At 37.6% G+C, this 21,846-nt stretch overlaps 1 protein-coding gene across 1 annotated transcript; it reads left to right on the forward strand.

Annotated features, from left to right (window-relative positions):
- Nucleotides 1–11,086: 11,086 nt before the first annotated feature.
- Nucleotides 11,087–12,019, forward strand: LOC122705289 (olfactory receptor 8B3-like). Its single transcript, XM_043920564.1, has one exon. It carries the CDS (start codon nt 11,087–11,089, stop codon nt 12,017–12,019), a length of 933 nt encoding a protein of 310 aa, XP_043776499.1.
- The last annotated feature ends 9,827 nt before the right edge of the window (nt 12,020–21,846 follow it).

Genomic DNA, 21,846 nt, shown 5'->3' on the forward strand with positions numbered 1-21,846 from the left:
TCAGAGACATTATCTGTCTGTGCATATAGTTTTAGGAGAAGGAGATTCTGTGTGTTTATTTAAATATTTATAGTTAGAATCTTATTTCTCTCTTTTTTAAATAGCATGATTTAAATAATATTTGAGCTTTCCCCCAATAATTTATCTCTGGTTTTTCTGTCTGTTACTTCATTTTCCCAAATCATTTGCATGAGATCTCCTGCAGTTTTCCTTCTTACTAGTAATTTTAAATTAAAAATGTAGTATCTCTGTTATTTTTATTGTCATTTCATACTTTCAGTTTTCACTGAAAAGGAAAATAGTCCCAAGTGGTCAAATTTGAGACCCCTCTGATATAATGACAGACCAGTGATGAAAATCAGCTAGATAAGACTAAAGCAACATTGTTTCAGTGGAGTTGTGCTTATCTGCCACTTGCTGTTAGAAACATGCATCAGATATTCTGTTTCTACTCTCATCTTTCCATTCTCTGACCTGGAAGACTATGTCTCTTTTAAATGTCAGAGATTTAAGTTTCTGTAAAAGCTTTATCTGTAATTTATTTTGTATCTGGTAAATATTTTACATCAAACTTCTTTGGGCTGGGATTTTCTCTTTACCTTTGCACAATGAACTCAGCAGATCATCTAAATATATTTATTTCATTGATGGTAAAATGAAGCTCTGAATGGTTAATTATTAAATGTCACAGGTTCATAAAGAAAAAAATCTAGACTAAACTGTTAGCCTTCTAATTTCAAGTCTGCTACTTCTGTAATCTATTTACATCTACTTCATTCTATTCTATTTATTTCAGTATGATCATTAATGAGAAAATATTTTTAATTTGAAGCTTAACTGTTGTCTATTCCAGGGGATGTATGAATTTCTCTCATGGTGCATGGTGCTTTTTTATTGTTTGTTTGCTTGCTTAGGCAAAGAGTTTCATGGGTTTCTTCGGGTGGGAAAGGAAGGTCTTTTGGACTAGTATATTGGTGAGATGGGGCTTCCCAGGTGGCACTATCATAAAGAAACTGACTGCCAATGCAGGAAACGTAAGAGATGTGGGTTTGGTCACTGGGTCTAGAAGATCCCCTGAAGGAGGGCAAAGCAACCCACTCCAGTATTCCTACATGGAGAAGCCCATGGTCTGAGGAGCCTGGAAGACTACAGTCCATAGGGTCACAAAGAGTCAGACACAACTAAATGACTAGGCACACATTGGTGAAAGGATTGACTCATACAGGAAGTGTCTTTGTATGTGTCTAAAATTAAGAAAACTGAATTTCAGATGTTTGAAAGTGTTTATTATTATTATTATTATTATTATTATTAAGAGAACAGGACATGGCAAAGAAAGGAGTCCAGAATCACATCATCAAGACAGACCTCTACAAGACATATAGCCAGAAAATAAGAGGTCGCTGTGTGAGAAGTGGTCATAAGGCTGAGGAAACAGATTTTATTCTGACATTGTATTCTTCTATGCAGGACTGTATATGTATTTCACGTGCATATGAATTCTTATGTATTTCACTATATATGTATTTATATGTATATAAATCTTTGACAAAGTTATAATGTACATGATTGTACCGTAGTAGGGCATTGGGAAATGATGGTGAAAAGGGTGTGTCACATTTGGAATCAGGGAGAAAGAGGGCAGCTACAGGTGATAAAATAGTTAAGAGCATTTGAAATGCAAGTTAGGAAGAAGTAATTTAGACAGTAAATTGATGGATTTGAAAGCTCCTACCTATGACCCTGCTCTCCTTTCTATAAGGCCCTAGAAATATTATTGAGCTCACAGTGTTTCTCTAAATAGGCTATCAGCTTAAGTTATTTGACTTTTGACAGTTTTTTATGGAGCTTCATATGCTACTTCCATACAGATTTTAAATTACTCAACCTCAAAGTGCAACTGGTAGTATAATGACATCTTGAAAGAAATACTTGGTGGATACACATATTTTTACACTGTCTGTACTGGAAAAGATGTTGCATTCTTATTTTTTAAAGGCAAAAAATGCAACCTATAAAATCCTCCATATGATGCGTCACGGGTTAATATAAATATTTTCCATGGATGTCAGGCATGCGCATGTCTAGGAGAGGCTTTGACAAAGCTTACGGAACCCAAGGTCAGCTAGTAGGACCGTTCCCCTCCAATACCCAGTGTCTGCGCTCTGATTACTGATTTCTGCTTCTGAACCATATGTGCAGACACAGGGGGAGCAGCCACTGTGGTTGTGTCTCCCCAGCATGGTTATAATCCACTCCTGATCCAGCTGAAGTGACTTCCAGGGAATTTAAAGGCCTGTACCCTTTTCCCCTCCCATCATGTTTTTCTTTTTGGAGCCAGACATTAAAGACTAGGACTTTTGTAAAGTAAGAAGCATATACAGAGATAATGGAAGGTCTCTATGTATGTACCTGGAATGATATAGGCTCAAAAAGACCAGAAAAGAATTTAAATTTTTCACCTAAACCTAATCCTCTTCACAGAGATAACCTAAAACAATCTAAACTACAAAAATGAGAAGGGAGTTCTTAGATGGCATGTTGGCAGGATGCTAAGCTCACCCCTCCTCAGGAATATATCACATTACAGCTACATATAGAGAAACTCTTGCTGAAATCCATGTGGGCAAGAGCAGAACAGCTGTTCTACAATGAAGGTTATAAAGAATAATACATATGGAGTCTTCCAGGAAGGGGAGAGAAGCAATATGGTTGGGACCTATATGTCTCACCTGGGGCAGAGAAGAGGAAGGGGATATCACAGGCTGGGGAATCCTCCTGGAGGAGCAAGGATTTGGGGCCAGAGTTTAGGCACACCTGCCCTGGGGTTTAACAACAGGAAATAAGCCCCCTTTCTGGCTTGAAAACTAGTGGAGATTTACCTGAATGCTGCAAGTAACTGACACCTTGCTCTTGAAGAGCATGTGCCAGACCTGCTCACTCCCAATCACAGCATGGAGGCAGCAGATTGAAAACTACCTGAGACTCCATCCAGCTGTCAAGGACCACCCCAGCATCCCCTCTTCCCCAGCTCTAACTGAGCTCCTGCCCCAGCCTCTCTTGCTCCTGCGGTTGCTGCCCACTAAAGGGGAGGATGGATTCCATTGTTAACAAAAGTGTGCAGCCTTGGAGGGGTGGGAGGTGACTTGGACACTGAGGCTGCAACTGAGCCACTGTCAGCTCATGTCTCTGCAGGCACTCCAGGAGGAGGGGCGTTAGGTCCAGGGGAGAGAACACTGTCAGCAGAGTGCACATTCCTGTCCATATTGGGAGGGGGCAGGTTCAGTTCTGTGCTGTGGCACCAACCCCTCACCACTATCCAGCCACGAACTTAAGTGAGGTTGTTGATACTTAGTTGTTAAGTCATGTCGGACTCTTTTGTGACCCTATGGACTGTAACCCACAAGTCTCCTCTGTTCATGGGATTGCCCAGCCAAGAATACTGAAGTCAGTTGCCATTTCCTGCTCCAGAGGACCTTCCTGACCCAGGAGCCAAACCTGGATCTCCTGCTTGCCTGGTATATTTTTTTACCACTGAGCCACCAAGGAAGACTTTTGCACTCTAGGGAAAAAGTGAAACCAGCACAGAGCCAAGAAAACAACACAGCCCCAAGCTCACGGCCTAAAATAATTCAGAAATCGCCATCACATACAGGAGAAACCCACTTTCTCAATGCTCTTTTTCCAGCTCCTCCGGCCACAGGCCTACCCCTGATAAAGTGGTGAAAGCCATTGAGAACTGGGAAGCCCTTGCTGACACCTGGCTCTGGCTCTGGTCCCACCAACTCCAGCCCTACATCCCACCAATGTAGTGGCTGCCATCACACCCCAGGAGAAGACACGGTCCATGCTCACTTCAGATCCAGTTCTCCCACCAAAGCCATTGAACATACACAGAATTCATAGGGCCACTCCAATACAAGAAACCACTTTCAAGGACTGGAATATGTATATCCTTTACCTAATGTCAGAAAGACAGAAAAAGTTAAGAAAAATAAGAAGTTGTAAGAATTTGTTTCAGATGAAAGAACAAGCACAACTAAAACCTTGATTAAAACCCTAATGAAAAGTAGATAACTAATTTACCTGATAAAGAATTCAAAGCAATAGTAATAAGAATGTTAATGAAACTGGGGGAAATAATAGATGAACAGCATGAGTATTTTAACAAGGAACTAGGGAAAAAAAGACCATTATAGCTCAAGTATACAATAACTGTAGTGAAAAAAACACTAGAGGGAATTAGCAGCATTTTAGTGATAAAGAAAAGTGCTTAAGTGATATGGATGATAGAATAATGGAAACCACACAATGAAAATAGCAAAAAAGAACAACAGATTTAAAAAAATATGAGTAGTTTAATGGACCTCTGTGACAACATCAAGCTTATTAGCATTCGTGTTCTAGTAGAACCAGCAGAAAAAAAGAGAAAATGTAAAAGATGTACTTAATGAAATTTTGGCTAAACACTTGAAGGAAACAGCTATCCAGGTTTGGGAATTACAGAGAGTCTCAAACAAGGTGAACCCAAAGCAAAATACACTGCGGCATATCATAGTTAAAATGGCAAAAGTTAAAGATCAAAATAGAATTTTAAAGGCAGCAATAGGGAAACAAAGAATCTCATTGGAGGAAACCCAAATAAGTCTATTATAAGCTGATTTTTCTGATGGACTTCTGCAGGTCAGAAGGGAGTAGCACAATATATTTAAACCACTGAAGGGGGAAAAATAAAACCCTGCAGCCTAGGATACTCTTCCAAGCAAGTCTATCATTCAGAATTGAAGTAAAAATAAAGAGCATCTCCAACAAGCAAAAACTAAAAGTGTTCACAATACTAAAGCAACTATAGAGGAAATGTTAAAAAGTCTTCTTTGTTGAAAAAAGACTACAAGAAGAATAGGAAATTAAAGGAAGGGAAAATTCTATTGGTAAAGGCAAGTATATAGTAAAGGCTGTGGGTCAACCACTTTAAACTAATATAGTGGTTAAAAATGAATATTATAAAATCAAGCCAAGACATGAAAGCAACCTAAATGTCCATCAAGGGCCAAATGGATAAAGAGGTGATAAAGACACACAATGGAATATGGCTCAGCTGTTAAAAAGAATTAAGTTTTGCCATTAGCAATAAATGAATGGATTTGGAGGATATTATACTAAATGAAATAAGTCACTGAGAAAGACAAACACTAAATGATATGACTTATATCTGAAATCTAAAAGATACAACAAACTAGTAAATATAAAAACAAATCAGACTCACAGATATAGCAAACAAACTAATGGTTACCAATGAAGAATTAGAAGAGAGAGGGGCAAGAAAAGGGTAGGGAACTAAGAGATATAGCTACTATGTATAAAGTAAATAAGTTATAAGGATATACTGTACACACAGGGACTATAACCAATATTGTGTAATAAATAGAAAAGAAATATAACCTTTAAAATTTGAATAACTCTGTTGTACACCTGAAACATACAATATTGTAGATAGGTATAAACCTCTGTAAAAAGGTGAAAATTATAAATTCAGCCATAACTACAACAAATGGAATAGACATGAAAGTGTAATATACAACATACAACACAAAATGTGGGGGAAGCAAGTAAAACTGTAAATATACTAGAAATTGTTTGAACTTAAATTACTAGCAGTTTAAAATGAGTGGCTATAGATATAAGTCAACATATATGAAACTGGTGGTAACCATAATAAACAGTAGGTATTATAAAAACTAGAGAGAAAGGAGCACAAACATAAAACTACAGAAATCATCAAACTACAATGGAAGAGACCAATAGAAAAGGACAGAGCAGATATTCAGAAACATCCAGAAAACAAATAACAAAAGATAGTAACTAGATACATATTTACCTGTAAATAGACTAAATGTCCCAATAAGAAGACATAGGGTGGCTAAATGGATTAAAAACAAAACAAACAAAGTACCATCTAACATATGCTGCCTACAAGAGATTCACTTCGGATCTAAAGAGACATACAGAATAAAATGAGGGATAGTAAAAGATAATCAAGTCAAGAGGAATAAAATAAACAGGGGGATTCTATACCCATATAAAACAAAGTAGTCATTACAACAAAGTCAATAGTAAAAGACAAAGAAGGACATTAAAAAGATCAATGCAGAAGAAAATATGATGTTCAGAAAAGTATATGAACCTAATATGCTTATATACTAAGTTGCTTCAATCATGTCTGACTTTTTGCGACCTCATGGACTGTAGCCAGCCAGGCTCCTCTGTCCATGGGATTCTCCAGGCAAGAATTTTGATTTGGGTAACCATTCCCAGGACTTCCCAGGTGGCTCAGAGGTTAAAGTGTCTGCCTGCAATGTGGGAGACCTGAGTTTGATCCCTGGGTCAGGAAAATCCCCTGGAGAAGGAAATGGCAACCCACCCCAGAATTCTTGCCTGGAGAATCCCATGAATAGAGGAGCCTGGTGGGCTACAGTCCATGGGGTCGCAAAGAGTCAGACACGACTGAGCGAATTGACTTCACTTCCCTTCTACAGGGGTTCTTCTAGATCCAGGAATTGAACCCGGGTCTCCTGCATTGTGGGTAGATTCTTTATATTCTGAGCCACCAGGGAAATCCTTAGGAAAAGGTGCAGAGGTTCATCATAAAGCCAAAACTGCGTTGTGATCCAACAATCAGTATATATCTGAAGAAAACGAAAACAGTACCATGAAAATTATATGTGACCAGAGTTCATGGCAGCATTATTGTCAATAGCAAAGATGTGGAAGCCACCTAAGTATGAATCAACATATAAATTATATATATATGTGTGTGTGTGTGTGTGTGTGTGTGTGTGTGGATATATAATAGATACATCATACACATTTACATTTAATGGCTTAATAATCAGTTAAATTCAGTCACTCAGTCATGTCTGACTCTTTGCAACCCCATGGAATGCAGCACGCCTGGCCTCCTTGTCCATCAACAACTCAAGGAGTTTACTCAAACTCAGGTGCATTGAGTCGGTGATGCCATCCAGCCATCTCATCCTCTGTCGTCCCCTTCTCCTCCTGCCTTAAATCTTTCCCAGCATCAGGGTCTTTTCAAATGAGTCAGCTCTTCACATCAGGTGGCCAAAGTACCACAGTTTCAGCTTCAGTATCAGTGCACTTGAGAGTCCTTTGGACTGCAAGGAGATCCAACCTGTCAATCTTGAAGAAAATCAGTCCTGAACATTCATTGGAAGGACTGATGCTGAAACTCCAATACTTTGGCCACCGGATGCAAAGAACCAACTCATTGGAAAAGACTCTGATGCTGGGATAGATTTAGGGCAGGAGGAGAAGGGGATGACAGAGGATGAGATGGTTGGATGGCATCATCGACTCAATGGACATAAGTTTGAGGAAACTCTGGGAGATAGTGAAGGATAGGAAAGCCTGGAGTGCTGCAGTCCATGTGATCTCAAAGAGCTGGACAAGACTGAGAAACTGAACAACAACAAGAAAAAGAAAAAGAAGAAGAGGAGGTGGGATGAACTAGGACATTGGGACTAACATATAAACACTATTACGTAAAATATAGATAACTAATCAGAACCTCCTGTATAGCACAAGAACCTGTACTCAATGCTCTGTAGTGACTTACATCAGAAGGAAATTTGAAAAAAAAAAAAAAGATTGGTTGTATGTATACATATGACTGATTTAATTTGCTATACAGCAAGAAACTAATGCAACATTGTAAAGCAATTACACTATAATAAAATTTAACTAAAAAATTGAAACCTGTTAGGCACCATCTACCTGCTAGACTAGTAATATCCAATTTAAATACAATTCAGGTCCCACATGCAATTTCAAACTTTCTGCTAGCTGAACTAAAAAGATAAAAGAGAAAGATGTGACATTAATTATAATAATGTTTTCTGTAACTCAATAGAGCCAAAATATTATCACTTCAACGTACAACCAATATAAAAAATTAAGATACTTTTACCGTTTATTGTACTAAGCCTTCAAAATGTTCTCAGAACAGCCCAGATCCATGTGATACTAATCTTTTTAATTAAAAATACTTGATCTCTATTTAGATTTCATAAAATTTGCAATATAAGAGATATATTCCCATATTAAGTTGTGTCAAACATGTGCTCAGGGTATCTGTAGTCCTGGCGAGTGGGGGTTGCTCTCAAGTTGTGGCTCGTGAGCTCAGTAGTTACCACACTTGGGCTCTAGAGCATGGGCTTCAGTAGTTGTGGCCCAAGGGCTCAGTAGTTGTGGCGAATGGAATTAGTTGCCCCAGGACGTGTGGCATCTTCCCTTACCAGGAATTGTACCCATGTCCCCTGCATTGGCAGGTGGATTCTTTACTACTGGACTACCAGGGAAGTTCAAAGACCATAGTTTCTGTCACTTAAAAATAAAATATATTATTTAGTTAAATAGTAACTTTTTCATATTTTTACAGTTTTATTGAGATAAAATTGACTGTATATGTTTAGTGAAAGTGAAAGTCACTCAGTCGTGTCTGACCGTTTGTGGACCCATGGACTGTAGAGCCCATGGAATTCTCCAGGCCAGAATGCTAGAGTGGGTAGTCTTTCCCTTCTCCAGTGGATCTTCCCAACCCGGGGATCAATCCCAGATCTCCCGCATTGCAGGCAGATTCTTTACCAGCTGAGCCACCAGGGAAGCCCAAGAATACTGGAGTGGGTAGCTTATCGTTTCTCCAGCGGATCTTGCTGATCCAGGAATTGAACCAGGGTCTCCTGTTTGGCAGGCAGATCCTCTACCAACTGAGCTATCAGGGAAGCCCAGTTTTAGGGACCGTGGTTCAAGATGGTGACATAAGAGGATCCTGAGCTCACCTCCTCCCATGAATGCAGTAAATCTACAGCTACATATGAAGCAGTCACCTGTGAAAACTAGCTGAGTGCCTTCTTCACATTGTAAGGTGAGAAAAAAGTCACACTGAGGTGGATAGAACAGGCTGAGATACAGTCTCACTACAAACTCAACCTCTGGTTCACAAACCAAAAATTGTGAAGGTACTCACAAACCTGAGTTTTTTGCACTATTCTAGTTCTGATATAGAGGGAAATGGTTATTTTAGAACTGTTAAAATTATAAGAAATCTGTCTCCTGAAGATCCAGTGTTCCTTTTCTCCTTCAATAAGATTTATTACCTAGACTGTGTAGAGAATTTATGGATTAGGAAATCTCAGAGGGAACATTTTCCCTATAAGTGAGTCATTGACAGGCCAATTTATTGGAATTCCCTGGTACCTCATCTGGTAATGAATCCACCTGGAATGCAGGAGACCTCAGTTCAATTCCTGGGTCAGAAAGATCCCCTGGAGGAGGGATAAGCAACCCACTTCATATTCTTGGGCTTCCCTTGTGGTGCAGATGGTAAAGAATCCATCTGCAATGAGGGACACATGGGTTCGATCCCTGGGCTGGGAAGATCCCCTGGAGGTGTGTATGGCAACCCACTTCAGGATCCTTGCCTGGAGAATCCCCAAGGACAGAGGAACCTGGTGGGTCACAGTCCATGGGGCCACAAAGAGTTGGACAAGACTGAGCGACTAAGCATAGTACCAGCACTGATTTGCTAGGACTTGTTTCTGAATCCTGTTGTCCAGAAGTGCTCTTATGCCAAGCTTAAATATCTCTGGCTTCATGCATAAACTGGGTGAAAGACTCTCTTAACAAGCTTCTGAATTTCTTACATATTTGCTACATAAATTGTTTTTGCATCAGTTGTTTTTGTAGGAAAAAAGAGACTAGGGCTTCCTCTTCATTTCTCTAATCTAAATGAACAGAAAATGGGAGTTTTGGCTCTTCTTTGGGGAATGGAAAATCCCTAAGTGAAGCAAAAACTTGAGTAAACTATTGAAGCTCTAAGGTACTAAGGACAGATTAAGGTACAGAATGCAAATGCAATCCCCCTGGTCCCTATTATACGTAGACTGTTTCCCCAGGGAAGAGACTGAGCAAACTTCTGCCACATTTATAACTGAGTGCATTATAGCATTACACTCACATTGAATCTTCTGTGACTTACAAGTGGCAAAAATAATAATAAAGAAGAATGTTTATCTTTCTCTGCTGCTTGAGTGGACTGAAAGTCATAAACAGAAATTATGATCTATATTTCTAAAAGATTTTGAAGTCAAATCAGAAAATACATGTGGGCTGCATTCTCTTAGAATCAAAGGAACCGAAGCCTCAACCTGAAATTGCTCTACTAAGACCAGAGGGTAAAACCAATGATAAGAAAGCCCTGGGGTTTTCTGGAGAAAGGAAGGTAAGTTTCTGAATTTCATTTATTCATGTCCTTCTTGTTTGAAATGGAAGTCCAAGGATCTAAGATATGACAGTTTATTTCCCAATTTTGCTCCTGAGACTTACATAAATCTTAGAAAAATGTCTATTCAAGGCATGGATCAGTGAATGCTCAGGGACACTAGGGGCCTAAAAAGATGCATTAGATCAGTCAGTAAGTTCCCTCTCCATGGATGGAGGTCTCACTCATCTACAGTTACAGCTTTTACTCTGTGATGTGGGGCAAAGAGTTAACCCCTCATAGACTCTGGCCATTTAGTTTTAGTTAAGAAGCAATTTTCTTTTTCTCACCCCACCAGGTCTAATCTGCTTTAAAGAGCAGTACTTAGTTGCTAGAGTCTCTACCTACAGTGAGGTAGAGGGGAGACTTCAAGTGAAAGGAGAAATGTTGAGATATGAGAAGAATGAGTCAATCCTGGTCCAAACCTCTCCTTTATCCACTCTTTTTTTCCCCAAGCAGTCAAGTCTGCACAGGGCAGTTGTCTCCCTTCTGTAGGCTAAGTTTTGATACTCTTTCCTACTTAGTTTATAAAGACCCAAAAAAGTGAAATTCCCTGTCACTCAGTTTCAGGATAATGGTGACACAGTTCCATGAGAGAGTAGGTAAGACAATTCCATGAGTCCAGGCTGGGTTACTCTCAGATTCCCAGCCCAAACACCACACTTGGGAGAGGAGATATTGTGTGAAAACTGAGTCATTGTTCACTATGTAACCTTTTTCTTCTGTGCTCACAGATCACCTTAGAGAAGAATGGCTCCTGGAAATGGCTCTTTTGTGACTGAATTCATTCTGTTGGGATTAACCAGCCAGCCAGATCTCCAACTCCCTCTATTCTTCCTGTTCGAAGGAATCTACATGGTCACTGTGCTGGGAAATTTGGGATTGATAACCCTAATTGCACTGAATTCACACCTACACACTCCCATGTACTTTTTCCTTTTTAACTTGTCTTTCATAGATCTCTGTTATTCTTCTGTATTTACACCCAAAATGCTGATTAACTTCATATCAAAGAAGAATATTATTTCTTACATGGGGTGCATGACTCAGCTCTACTTTTTCAGCTTTTTTATCATTTCTGAATGCTATGTGCTGACATCAATGGCCTATGACCGCTATGTGGCCATCTGCAAGTCACTTTTGTATAATGTTGTTATGTCCCCTAAAGTGTGCTTCAGCCTTATGTTTGGTTCATACTTGATGGCATTTTCTGGTGCCATGGCTCACACTGGATGCATGCTGAGACTGACCTTCTATGATGCAAACATCATTAACCATTATTTCTGTGACATCCTCCCTCTGCTCGAGCTCTCCTGCACAAGTACCTATGTCAGTGAGCTGGAAGTGTTCATTGTAGTGGGCATCAATATCATCGTGCCCAGTCTCACCATCTTTGTCTCTTATGGTCTCATCCTCACCAACATCCTCCACATCAGCTCCACAGAGGGCCGGTCCAAAGCCTTCAGCACCTGCAGTTCCCACATCATTGCTGTTTCTCTCTTCTTTGGATCAGCGGCATTTATGTATCTCAAACCACCTTCTGCTGTGTCTATGGATGAGGGAAAAGTCTCTTCTGTCTTTTACACCAATATGGTTCCTATGATGAACCCATTAATCTACAGCTTGAGAAACAAAGATGTTAAACTTGCTCTGAGAAAAACCCTGAGTAGGAGACAGTTTTAATTAGAACTGTGTGCATGAGTTACAGGACAGTGATGTTGAGTGTTTAATTTTAATGACAATCTTCTTACTATATTTTTATTATCTTTTTTACCTAGTATCTTAAAGAAATTTGAGTCCTATTTGTATAATTTATTTCCATTTTTATATATTTTTCCACTGTTTTCAAAATACATGTGAAATAGTGAATATATTATCTCTTTTCATTATCATTTTGAAATTATTTTTCCACTGGGAGAAGATGAATGGTCTCCAAATAGTGAGTTACATAGCAGCAGACTGAAAACATATCACGAGGGTTGTTTTTACCTATCAACTTGCAATAAGAAGGATAAATAAGGATAAATACTCTGTTTATACCCTTATCTTCCCATATTTCACTTGGCAATAATGTATCATCTTTAAATACCAGAGATTGATGGTTCTAAGAGTATCAAGGACAATCCATTTCCCATCCAAAAGCTTCTTTTGGCAGAGTTTTATTTTTCACCTTTGTAAGTCAAATTGACACATAGCCAATCATCAAAATACATGTTTTGCATGGGTGGGAAAGTGAATCCAAGACTGAATAATGATTTACTTTAAGTCATACAGCTCTAGAAAGAATAATTATAGACTAAATTCTGATCATTCTGACTTCAAGTGTATTATTCTTCAGTATACTCTATACACTCTTGATTTTGTTATTCTATTTCAATGAGCATAAAATATAAGAAAGCATTCCTGATTTAAAGTTGATTCTCCTCTATTTCAGAATGACATATGAATTTTTCTCAAGCTGGGTATTCCTTTCTTTTCTTTTTAGCAAAACAGTTTGATTGTCTTTTGCTGTTGTTGTTGTCACAAAGAGAAAGCCTTTTGGGCTCATATTGAGATGATTTGCTCAAAAAGGGAAATTACTATTTCTGCAATATTAAAAACCTGAATTTGGAATGCTTTCAAGGGTTTGTACTTCAGAACACAAGGCGTGAGCATTAAGGATACTCAGAAACATGTTATTATGTCAGGACTCAAGGAGCATATGGTCAATTAATAAGATGTCCCAATGTGGGACATGGTTGTGAAATTTAGGGACCTGGGCTTCCCTTGTGATTCAGTTGGTAAAGTATCTTCGTTCAATGTGGAAGACCTGGGTTTGATCTGTGGATTGGGAAGATCCCCTAGAGGAGGGAACCCACTCCACTATTGTGGCCTGGAGAATTCTATGCACTGTATAGTCCATGGGATTGCAAAGAATCCTACACGACTGAGCGACTTTCACTTTCATTCTGAAACTGTTTCCTGTTTTTCAGAGTACTGTGAATATATTTCACTATTCATAAATCTTTGATAAAGCTATTTGCATAATGAACACACATTATTAGTGTTTTGGAGAAAGAAAGCAGAAGAGCTGTGGTCTCATTTGGGGAAGTGGGTAGAGAGAAGGCATCAGTTACAGGAGATAAATCATGAGGAGTAATTGCATCAAGTAAATTACACAGAAAATTGTTGGATAATGAAAACCTTTACCTACGGACTCACTCCTTGTGCAAGACCCTAGATACTCTTGAGATCACAGGATTTCTCTAGAAAAGATGAAAGCTTAAGTTATTTGTGATTTAAAATGTTAAACCAACAGGACTAGATGACCTTTGAACAAGGAGATTACTTCTGGTTTTGCTGGATTCTGTGTGCTACATTCATATGGAGTTTTAGGTACAGAAACATCAAACTGCAGTTGGGAGAATAATGGCAATGTGAAAGAAATATTTGGAGAATAAAGCAAGTCATGACAAGAATGTTGGATTATTTTTTGAAAGCAAAAATATGCCACTTTAAAAATCCTCAATATGCTGTATCAGTGACCCTGTAATCATTTTCTAAGATATTTTGAATAATATTAATTACTAAATACTCTTCTTAATCTCCAGTCAGTATTTATGTATTTTGAAATTTGGCAAAGCTGATTTTTGACTTTTTTTAGATGATCAGCATAGCTAAATTCTTGGCTGGTATTTTTAGATGACCACTCTTTTTCCATCTCCTGACTGCAATACGGACATGATTGATTTTTCCTTAACAAGATCTATTTACCTAAAATTGTTGATCTTGGTTAGAGGTTTGCTTGTTTAAACTAGTATTTCCCTCTATAAACTTGTTTTTCAAGTGGAAACAAATGTGTCTAAACAAGTGAAATTAACTGGGCCATTTGGAAACCAACAGAATGCAGGTACATGTACTCTATTATGTATTTTAAAACAATTTGAGGATCCCCAAGAGGGAGTTAAGCCTGATCACTAACCTTTCATTTCATGTGCCTCAAAATTAGAATGAAATCTGTTCATTAACATAAAAGAACTGCTCTTCATAATGAGTAGTTTATATCCTTCATTAATTTGAAAAAATATAAATAACAAAATACAATTTTTAATAATTACAAGTGGTAACCTTGCAAAGGGGGCAACCTTGCTGATTGTTCAGCAACTTAATCATGTTTTAGTTTGCAACGGAACTGTGCATCTCTCTATTTGGAGTTCTTTTAAGTGGAGGGGGAATCAAACCAGAGGATTTTAAATGCTCAGTTCAGACGCTCAGTCGTGTCTGACTCTGTGATCCAATGGACTGCAGCACACCAGGCTTCCCCGTCCTTCACCAGCTCCCGGAGCTTGCTGAAACTCATGTCCATTGATTCGGTGATGCCATCCAACCATCACATCCTCTGTCATCCCCTTCTCCTCCTGCCTTCAGTCTTTCCCAGCATCAGCGTATTTTCTAATGACTCAGTTCCTCTCATTAGGCGGCCAAAGTACTGGCGCCTCAGCTTCAGCATCAGGCATCCCAGTGAATATTCAGGACTGAGTTCTTTTAGGGTTGACCGGTTTGATCTCCTTGTTTGATCTCCTTCCTTTCTTGAGTTACGTGATTGGCACCGACAGGTTGTGAAGGAAGTTATGGTTCTGCTGAAGGTATTCAATCTTAGAGTCAACCTCATAAGCCCTGGGTTTCTCCTGTGCCCATGAACCAGGGACAGAGCTTTTCTAATTTCGTGTGAAATTGGATTCTTTTCCAAATTGCTGCATCATGAAAATACATTTTCTTACCTAATTTAGCTAGACTTGTGACTTCAAATATTATACAATATATTGGAAAGATTCTAAACAAGAGCTAGAGAGCTAAGAAGACGTTTCAAAGAAGCCTACACTTAAAATTTCACACAGCATGATCTTAATTTTCATTCATCAGGAATTCAATTACTAGCAGTTTCTTCCATCTCTCTCTTTTAAGGGTTGCCCCACTAAAAACGAATAAGCAAATTCCATAATTGTGGTAGCTGCACAGGTCATTATTTTGTTTGTGGAGTCCCTTGGTTTTTTTTTTTTTTTTTGGAACATTTTGAAAGCATGTTTTTGAGCATTTGATGTTTTTCTATCAATAAGAGAACACTCTATTATCATAGAGTGATATTCTTCTCCCTCAAGATAAACTCATGTAGGTTTGTTTTTCACACAAAAGCATATGTATTTCTAAAATGTGTTGAAATCCCAAGGCAATTGAGTGGTCTTTGAAAAGTAAACATTCTGCTACTTCCTTTTTTATGTTTTTGAGAAGGTTAAAGTTTTGTACCATATTTAAAGTATGCAAGATACTTCGACCAATCAGAATGGTCGAATGATCATGGCTTCTCATCAAAGAATGGCTTTTCATGGCTTCTCATCAAAGTTAACTCTGACTCACTTTCTTCTTTAGTTTTAACCAAGCCTTAAGCATAGTTTTGAGAAATATGTTTTTACTACATAGTTTCAATTTTCAAGTGGATAATGGAGAACCACTGAAAGTTCATGAACTTGGGAGGGACAGAGCTGTGCTTTCAGACCCTATTCTAGCAACACTGTTCATGACCAAATAAGAGTGAATATATGGGAAAATGCTAAAATAATAGTTATGAGCCTCAATAGTTCAATTCAATAGTTCAATTACACTAGTTCAGTTTAATCATAAAGCCAGAAGTTGTGTGGTGGCTGGGGACAGGTGAGTGCAGGTCTTTGTGGTTGTGAACATTGTGGTTAGCATAAGAGTTTTGAATGTATTCTGAAAGCTCTTAGATAAAAATAAGATGAGTTTCAGAAGTATTCATTGAATTATTTCTGTGTACTCAGCATTGTTCTTAGTTTCAGGATCCTAATAGTTAACAAGATAGAATAAATATTTGTTCTAATAAAATATACAGTTTATAGAAAAACATGAATTAAAGGGGAAAAGTTTGGTAAATATTATGAAAAAGAATCTACTGAAATTTATGAGAATATGAGTAGTAAGAGCTGACATTTATTGACTACCATATGCCAATATTGGCCCAACCATTTTACTTATTTTTTTTAATTTGATTAACACAGCAGCTCAATGAAAGAGATGCTATTTTTTTTCTTTTATTTTTTTTTTTTATTAGTTGGAGGCTAATTACTTCACAACATTTCAGTGGGTTTTGTCATACATTAATATGAATCAGCCATAGAGTTACACATATTCCCCATCCCAATCCCCCCTCCCACCTCCCTCTCCACCCGATTCCTCTGGGTCTTCCCAGTGCACTAGGCCTGAGCACTTGTCTCATGCATCCCACCTGGGCTGGTGATCTCTTTCACCATAGATAATATACATGCTGTTCTTTTGAAACATCCCACCCTCGCCTTCTCCCACAGAGTTCAAAAGTCTGTTCTGTACTTCTGTGTCTCTTTTTCTGTTTTGCATATAGGGTTATCATTACCATCTTTCTAAATTCCATATATATGTGTTAGTATGCTGTAATGTTCTTTATCTTTCTGGCTTACTTCATTCCTTACTTCACATAGGTGAACCTAGAGATTCAAAAATTTGTCCAAAGTGTTATAGTGTGTAAAAGTGCAAGAAGGAAGGTAGGATTCAGAGCACTCTCTCTAATTCCATAACCCCTACTCTTTTCTATCATGAGAAAAATTGTTAATTTCAGTTACTAAAATGTTACAGGAAATTAGGCAGCAGGAGAGTCAGGTAGAAATTTCAGGAATATGTAAAAAGTATAAACTATAGAAGGGTTATACTATATGAAAAATTATTTCAGAGATATCTCAGAAAGAGAACTCAAATGAGTCACTGCAACATTTGATGAATTCAGGTAAAGAAATAAAGAAACCTGTAAGTAGGTCTCTTGTGGAAACACGTTCATTTAGTAAATGCAAATAAAGAGGGAATGAGACAATGTAACAGCTTTCCCTTCAGAAGTATAGATAATGAGGAGATAGGAATTCACTTTGGATCTACCTGAGGGATCTGCTAGGGGTGCAGTCCCTAGAATAAAGCAAAAATGAGTAAAAGAGTGAGTCCCCAAGGAAATAAAGATGGATCATGAACCAGGATCCAAAATTTCCTTATTCCATATTAAACATATAATCTACACTCTGGGGAGGAGACCAGACAATTTTCTAACCTGTTTTTCACCAAGTGCATTACATCCTTAAACTCACATTAGATCTTCTGGGTATAATCAAGTAACAAGTATTATAATAAAAAGATTATCTTCTTCTGTTGCTAGAGAACACTGAAAATATCAGAAATTATAGAAGTTCACAAAGATTTCCATGGCATAGGTGAATTAATGTCTAGCTCCTCTCCCCTAAAATCAAAAGGATCAAGCCTGGAGAACATGAAATGACATTTCCAGAATCAACAGGGTAAAGACATAGGGTAAGGAGAGATTCCTGCCGTTTTAAGATCAAAGGTGGGTGACTTTCTGAATTTAATTTACAATACTTATTCCTTTTTTTGTGATCATAGCCCAGTGACCTATCATATATCCATTCTTTCTGATTTTGTGAAACTGAGGCTCAAGTAAAACTACTGAAAGCATTTGTTGGAGAGGAATCAGAGAATATTAGAGGGGCCCAAACGACATATCAGTCAGGAAGTTTCCTCAAAGTACATGGATCTCCCACTCTTCCACCTTTATGATTTTTACTCTGTGACAAGGTTGATAACTTAATTCTCATAGACTTGGGTCCCCTCATCTTGATTTAGAAGCAGTATTCTTGGTTCCTGCCACATAAGGTCTAAACTGCATGAGAAGCCAGAGCTGGGTTGCTAGGGTCACTGCCTCCAGTTGGGTTGGTGAGGGAAGAGCTCACAGGAATGAAGGAATGCTGAGATGAGAGTACAAGAGTTGCATCGTTGTCCATCCTTATTCTTATCCTCTTCCCTGGGTTTTTCCAGAAGGTATGTTTGCATATGACTACTCTTGGCTTCCGTCTCTAGGATGATTGTGATGTCCTTTACTGTATTTAGCTTATAAAAGCTCTAATAAAGGCAAGTCCACATCACTCTGTATCCTGATAATGGAAAAGGCAGCTGTTTCTCTCTTCTTTGGATCATGTGCATTTATGTATCTTAAAGCATCTTCACCTGCATTTCTGGATGAACAAAACATCTCTTCTCTCTTTTACACCAATGTGGTTGCTATGATGAACCCCTTAATCTTCAGTTTGAGAAACAAAGATGTGAAAACTGCTCTGAGAAAAACTATAAGTAGAATATAGTTTTGATTAGAAACCACACCTCTTTTTCCAAATAATCACAGAACAGAAATACTCTCTTTTTAATTTTAATGATTTTATTCACAGTCTTATTATCCTATTTTGTACCATATTGAAAGATATCTTCAGCATATCAATTTATGTAGACTTATCACATAGAAGACTTCTCTCCTTATTTACCATTTTCATAATTTCCTTTCTTCACATGCTCCCATTTATTAATACTATTTAGAAGAACATTTATTATCTTGTTTTTCATTCATTATAATCATTTAATTTATTTACTATAATACTGCATTAGTCTGAACTTAGCTTTCCCTGTGAAAATAGAAGATTGGCCAACAAATCATCAAGTCAGGGAACATTAAGTTCAGTTCAGTTCAGTCACTCAGTCATGTCTGACTCTTTGCAACCCTATGGACTGCAGCACACCAGGCCTTCCTGTCCATCACCAACTCCCAGAGTTTACTCAAACTCATGTCCATTGAGTTGGTGATACCAACCAACCATCTCATCCTCTGTTATCCCCTTCTCCTCCCACCTTCAATCTTTCCCAGCATCAGGGTCTTTTCCAATGATTCAGTTATTTGCATCAGGTGGCCAAAGTATTGGAGCTTCAGCTTCAGCATCAGTCCTTCCAATGAATATCCAGGACTGATTTCCTTTAGGATGAACTGCTTGGATCTCCTTGCTGTCCAAGGGACTCTCAAGAGTCTTCTCCAACACCACAGTTCAAAAACACCAATTCTTCTGCACTCAGCTTTCTTTGTAGTCCAACTGTCACATCCATACACAACTACTGGAAAAACCATAGCTTTGACTAGATGGACCATTAGTGTGACATAATGTCACTGGGGATGTCTTATCTGCCAATTGCCATTGGAAGCATGAACCTGAGAATGTTTCCTCTTCCCATCTTTCCAGGCTTCATTAAGCAAGTTTATATCACTTTTAATTTCTGAGGTGGAAGACTTCACAGTGACTGTTAAGTGTAACCCACTTTGTATCTGTAGGCACTGTGCATGCCTCCTTTGACAAAGGATATTGTTACCTGCACGTAATGGATTGTCAAAATATATTCATTATATGGTTGGTATATAGAGTGGTTAATGACTTATTTACAGTCATATATATTTTTAATGAAAAAGTCTAGAATAAGATTAGGTTTCTGATTTCAGGTTTACTCTTTCCTTGATATACTTGGCTTCTATTGTATTTCTTTAATTTTGTCTATGTAAATATGCCACAGGAAAGGCTATCCTAATTTTTAATCTGAAAAATGCTTTTTTTCAGGGTGGTACATGAATTTCTCTCAGGGTGTATATTGCTCTTCTGTTATTTTATTTTATTTTATTTTTTGAGGAAAACAGTTTTTCAGGGGGGTTTTGTTATAGTTGTTTATGGGAAAGATAATGCCTCTTGGGCTAGTATACTGGGGAGATGATTGGTCATTAGGAATATTCCTTCATTCACAAAATTCAAAACATAGTTTTTGGAATGCTTGCAATGTTTGTAATGTTTGTAATTCAGAGAACAGGGCATGGGAGAGAAAGGAGGCCATAAGCCTCTCATGAGGCTGAACCTCAACAGACACACGGCCAATAAATAAGAAGACCCTGTGGAGAGTGGTCATGAGGCTTAGGACCTGTAGTTTAATTTGGATGTTTATTCTGTTCCATTTAGTTAAGTAAATATATCCAGTCCATAAAGTTTTTCTGAACTTATAATGCACAGTGACAATACAATAGTAGTATTTGGGGGAATAAAGGTGAACCAAGTTGTGGCCAGAATTCTGGAAAACCAGATAGAAAGAAGAAACTTTTTCATAAGATAAAAACGTGAGTAGTAATTAAAGCTCAAATTATAAAGATGGAATCTAGAAAATATAATAAAAAACAGAAACCTATATTTACAAATCTCCTCCTTCTGGACAGCCATAGAAATATTATAGAGATCATGGGAATTTTATGGATAGGATAAAAACTAAAACATTTTATATTTAAAGAAAAAAGTTAAACCCACAAACCTGCATTCATTTGGTGTAACCTGGGCACAACTAAACCACATTTGGCTTTTGTTGGCTTCCTTATGCTACTTCCTTATGGATTTTAAGGCATGAAATCATAAATCATTCTGCAGTTAAAACTATAATAACTTGAAAGAAACATTGTGACAGTGTCTTTTCCTGGAATAAAATGTTGGATTTTTTTTCTTTCGAAAAAATATGGGGAAACGGTTATTAAAATGTTTGTCTTGTGGGAATTTCAGCATTTTTAAAGACAACTTTAACAATATTTTTTATTTTCTTGTTTTCTTATCTCCTCTGAAGAGTTAGATATGGTGAACTTAGCAACACTGATATGTTTGCTTTTTTGTATTTTCACATGTTCAGCATTGACTTACAGTTTTAACTCCTTGCTATTTCCTTGATTTACAGTTTTCAGTGGCACTCATACCACATTCTTTGATCTCAATATCAACTTATATTATTTTCACATACCAAGGCCTATATTTATAAAATAGCTGAGCTTGGTGACACTTTTCTTTTTTCATTAACATCTTCACCCTTTTTATAAACTTGTCATCCTTATTGACAAAGGAGTGTATCTAAAGAAGTAAATAATAATTACAGTATTTGGGCACACTTATAGGCACACAGAGGTGCAGCCACTCTGTTTTGTATTTCACCATTAATTGATTTGCCAAAAACAGTTAAAGTTGGTCACAAGATTTCCATTTGAGAAGCCTCAAAGTACAGTTTGTTTCATTTTTAGAAAAAATTAGCTTTCTGTCAAATTAGATTTCTTTTTTTTTTTTAGATTTCATTCTATCAGAATATTGTGGAAAAAATAATACAGAAGTTTAAATAGCACTTCTAAAGTTTGCATTTGACAATGGCTTAAGGAATCATCTTAATTATTACATCTTGTTAGCAACTGAAGTTCTGTGTGTCTGTTTGGACCTCACTAAAAGGAGGGGAATCAAGTTAGGATGCTTATGTGTATAATATGTAACATATTGTTGCAAAACTTGAACATTGCAACATTTTAAAAATTTCAGATAAAGAAATAAAGAGACCTGGAAGTAGGACTCATGGAAATACGTCCAGTTCAGAAATGGGCATAGAGAGGGACTGAAGCACTGTCCTAGCTTTCCCTTCAGAGGTGAAGATAGTGAAGAGATGGGAATTCACTTTGGATCTACCTGAGGGATGCACAGTTCCCAGAGTAAAGCAAAAATGAGTAAAAGATTAGGTCCATAAGAACTAAAGACAGATCACACACTGGG

This window comes from Cervus elaphus, chromosome 2 (genome assembly GCF_910594005.1).
Source record: "Cervus elaphus chromosome 2, mCerEla1.1, whole genome shotgun sequence".
NCBI classification, from domain to species: Eukaryota; Metazoa; Chordata; class Mammalia; order Artiodactyla; family Cervidae; genus Cervus; species Cervus elaphus.

Bases quoted from the DNA above. Each gene is read 5' to 3' on its own strand.
- LOC122705289 (XM_043920564.1), top strand. From the start codon at position 11,087: ATGGCTCCTGGAAATGGCTCTTTTGTGACTGAATTCATTCTGTTGGGA.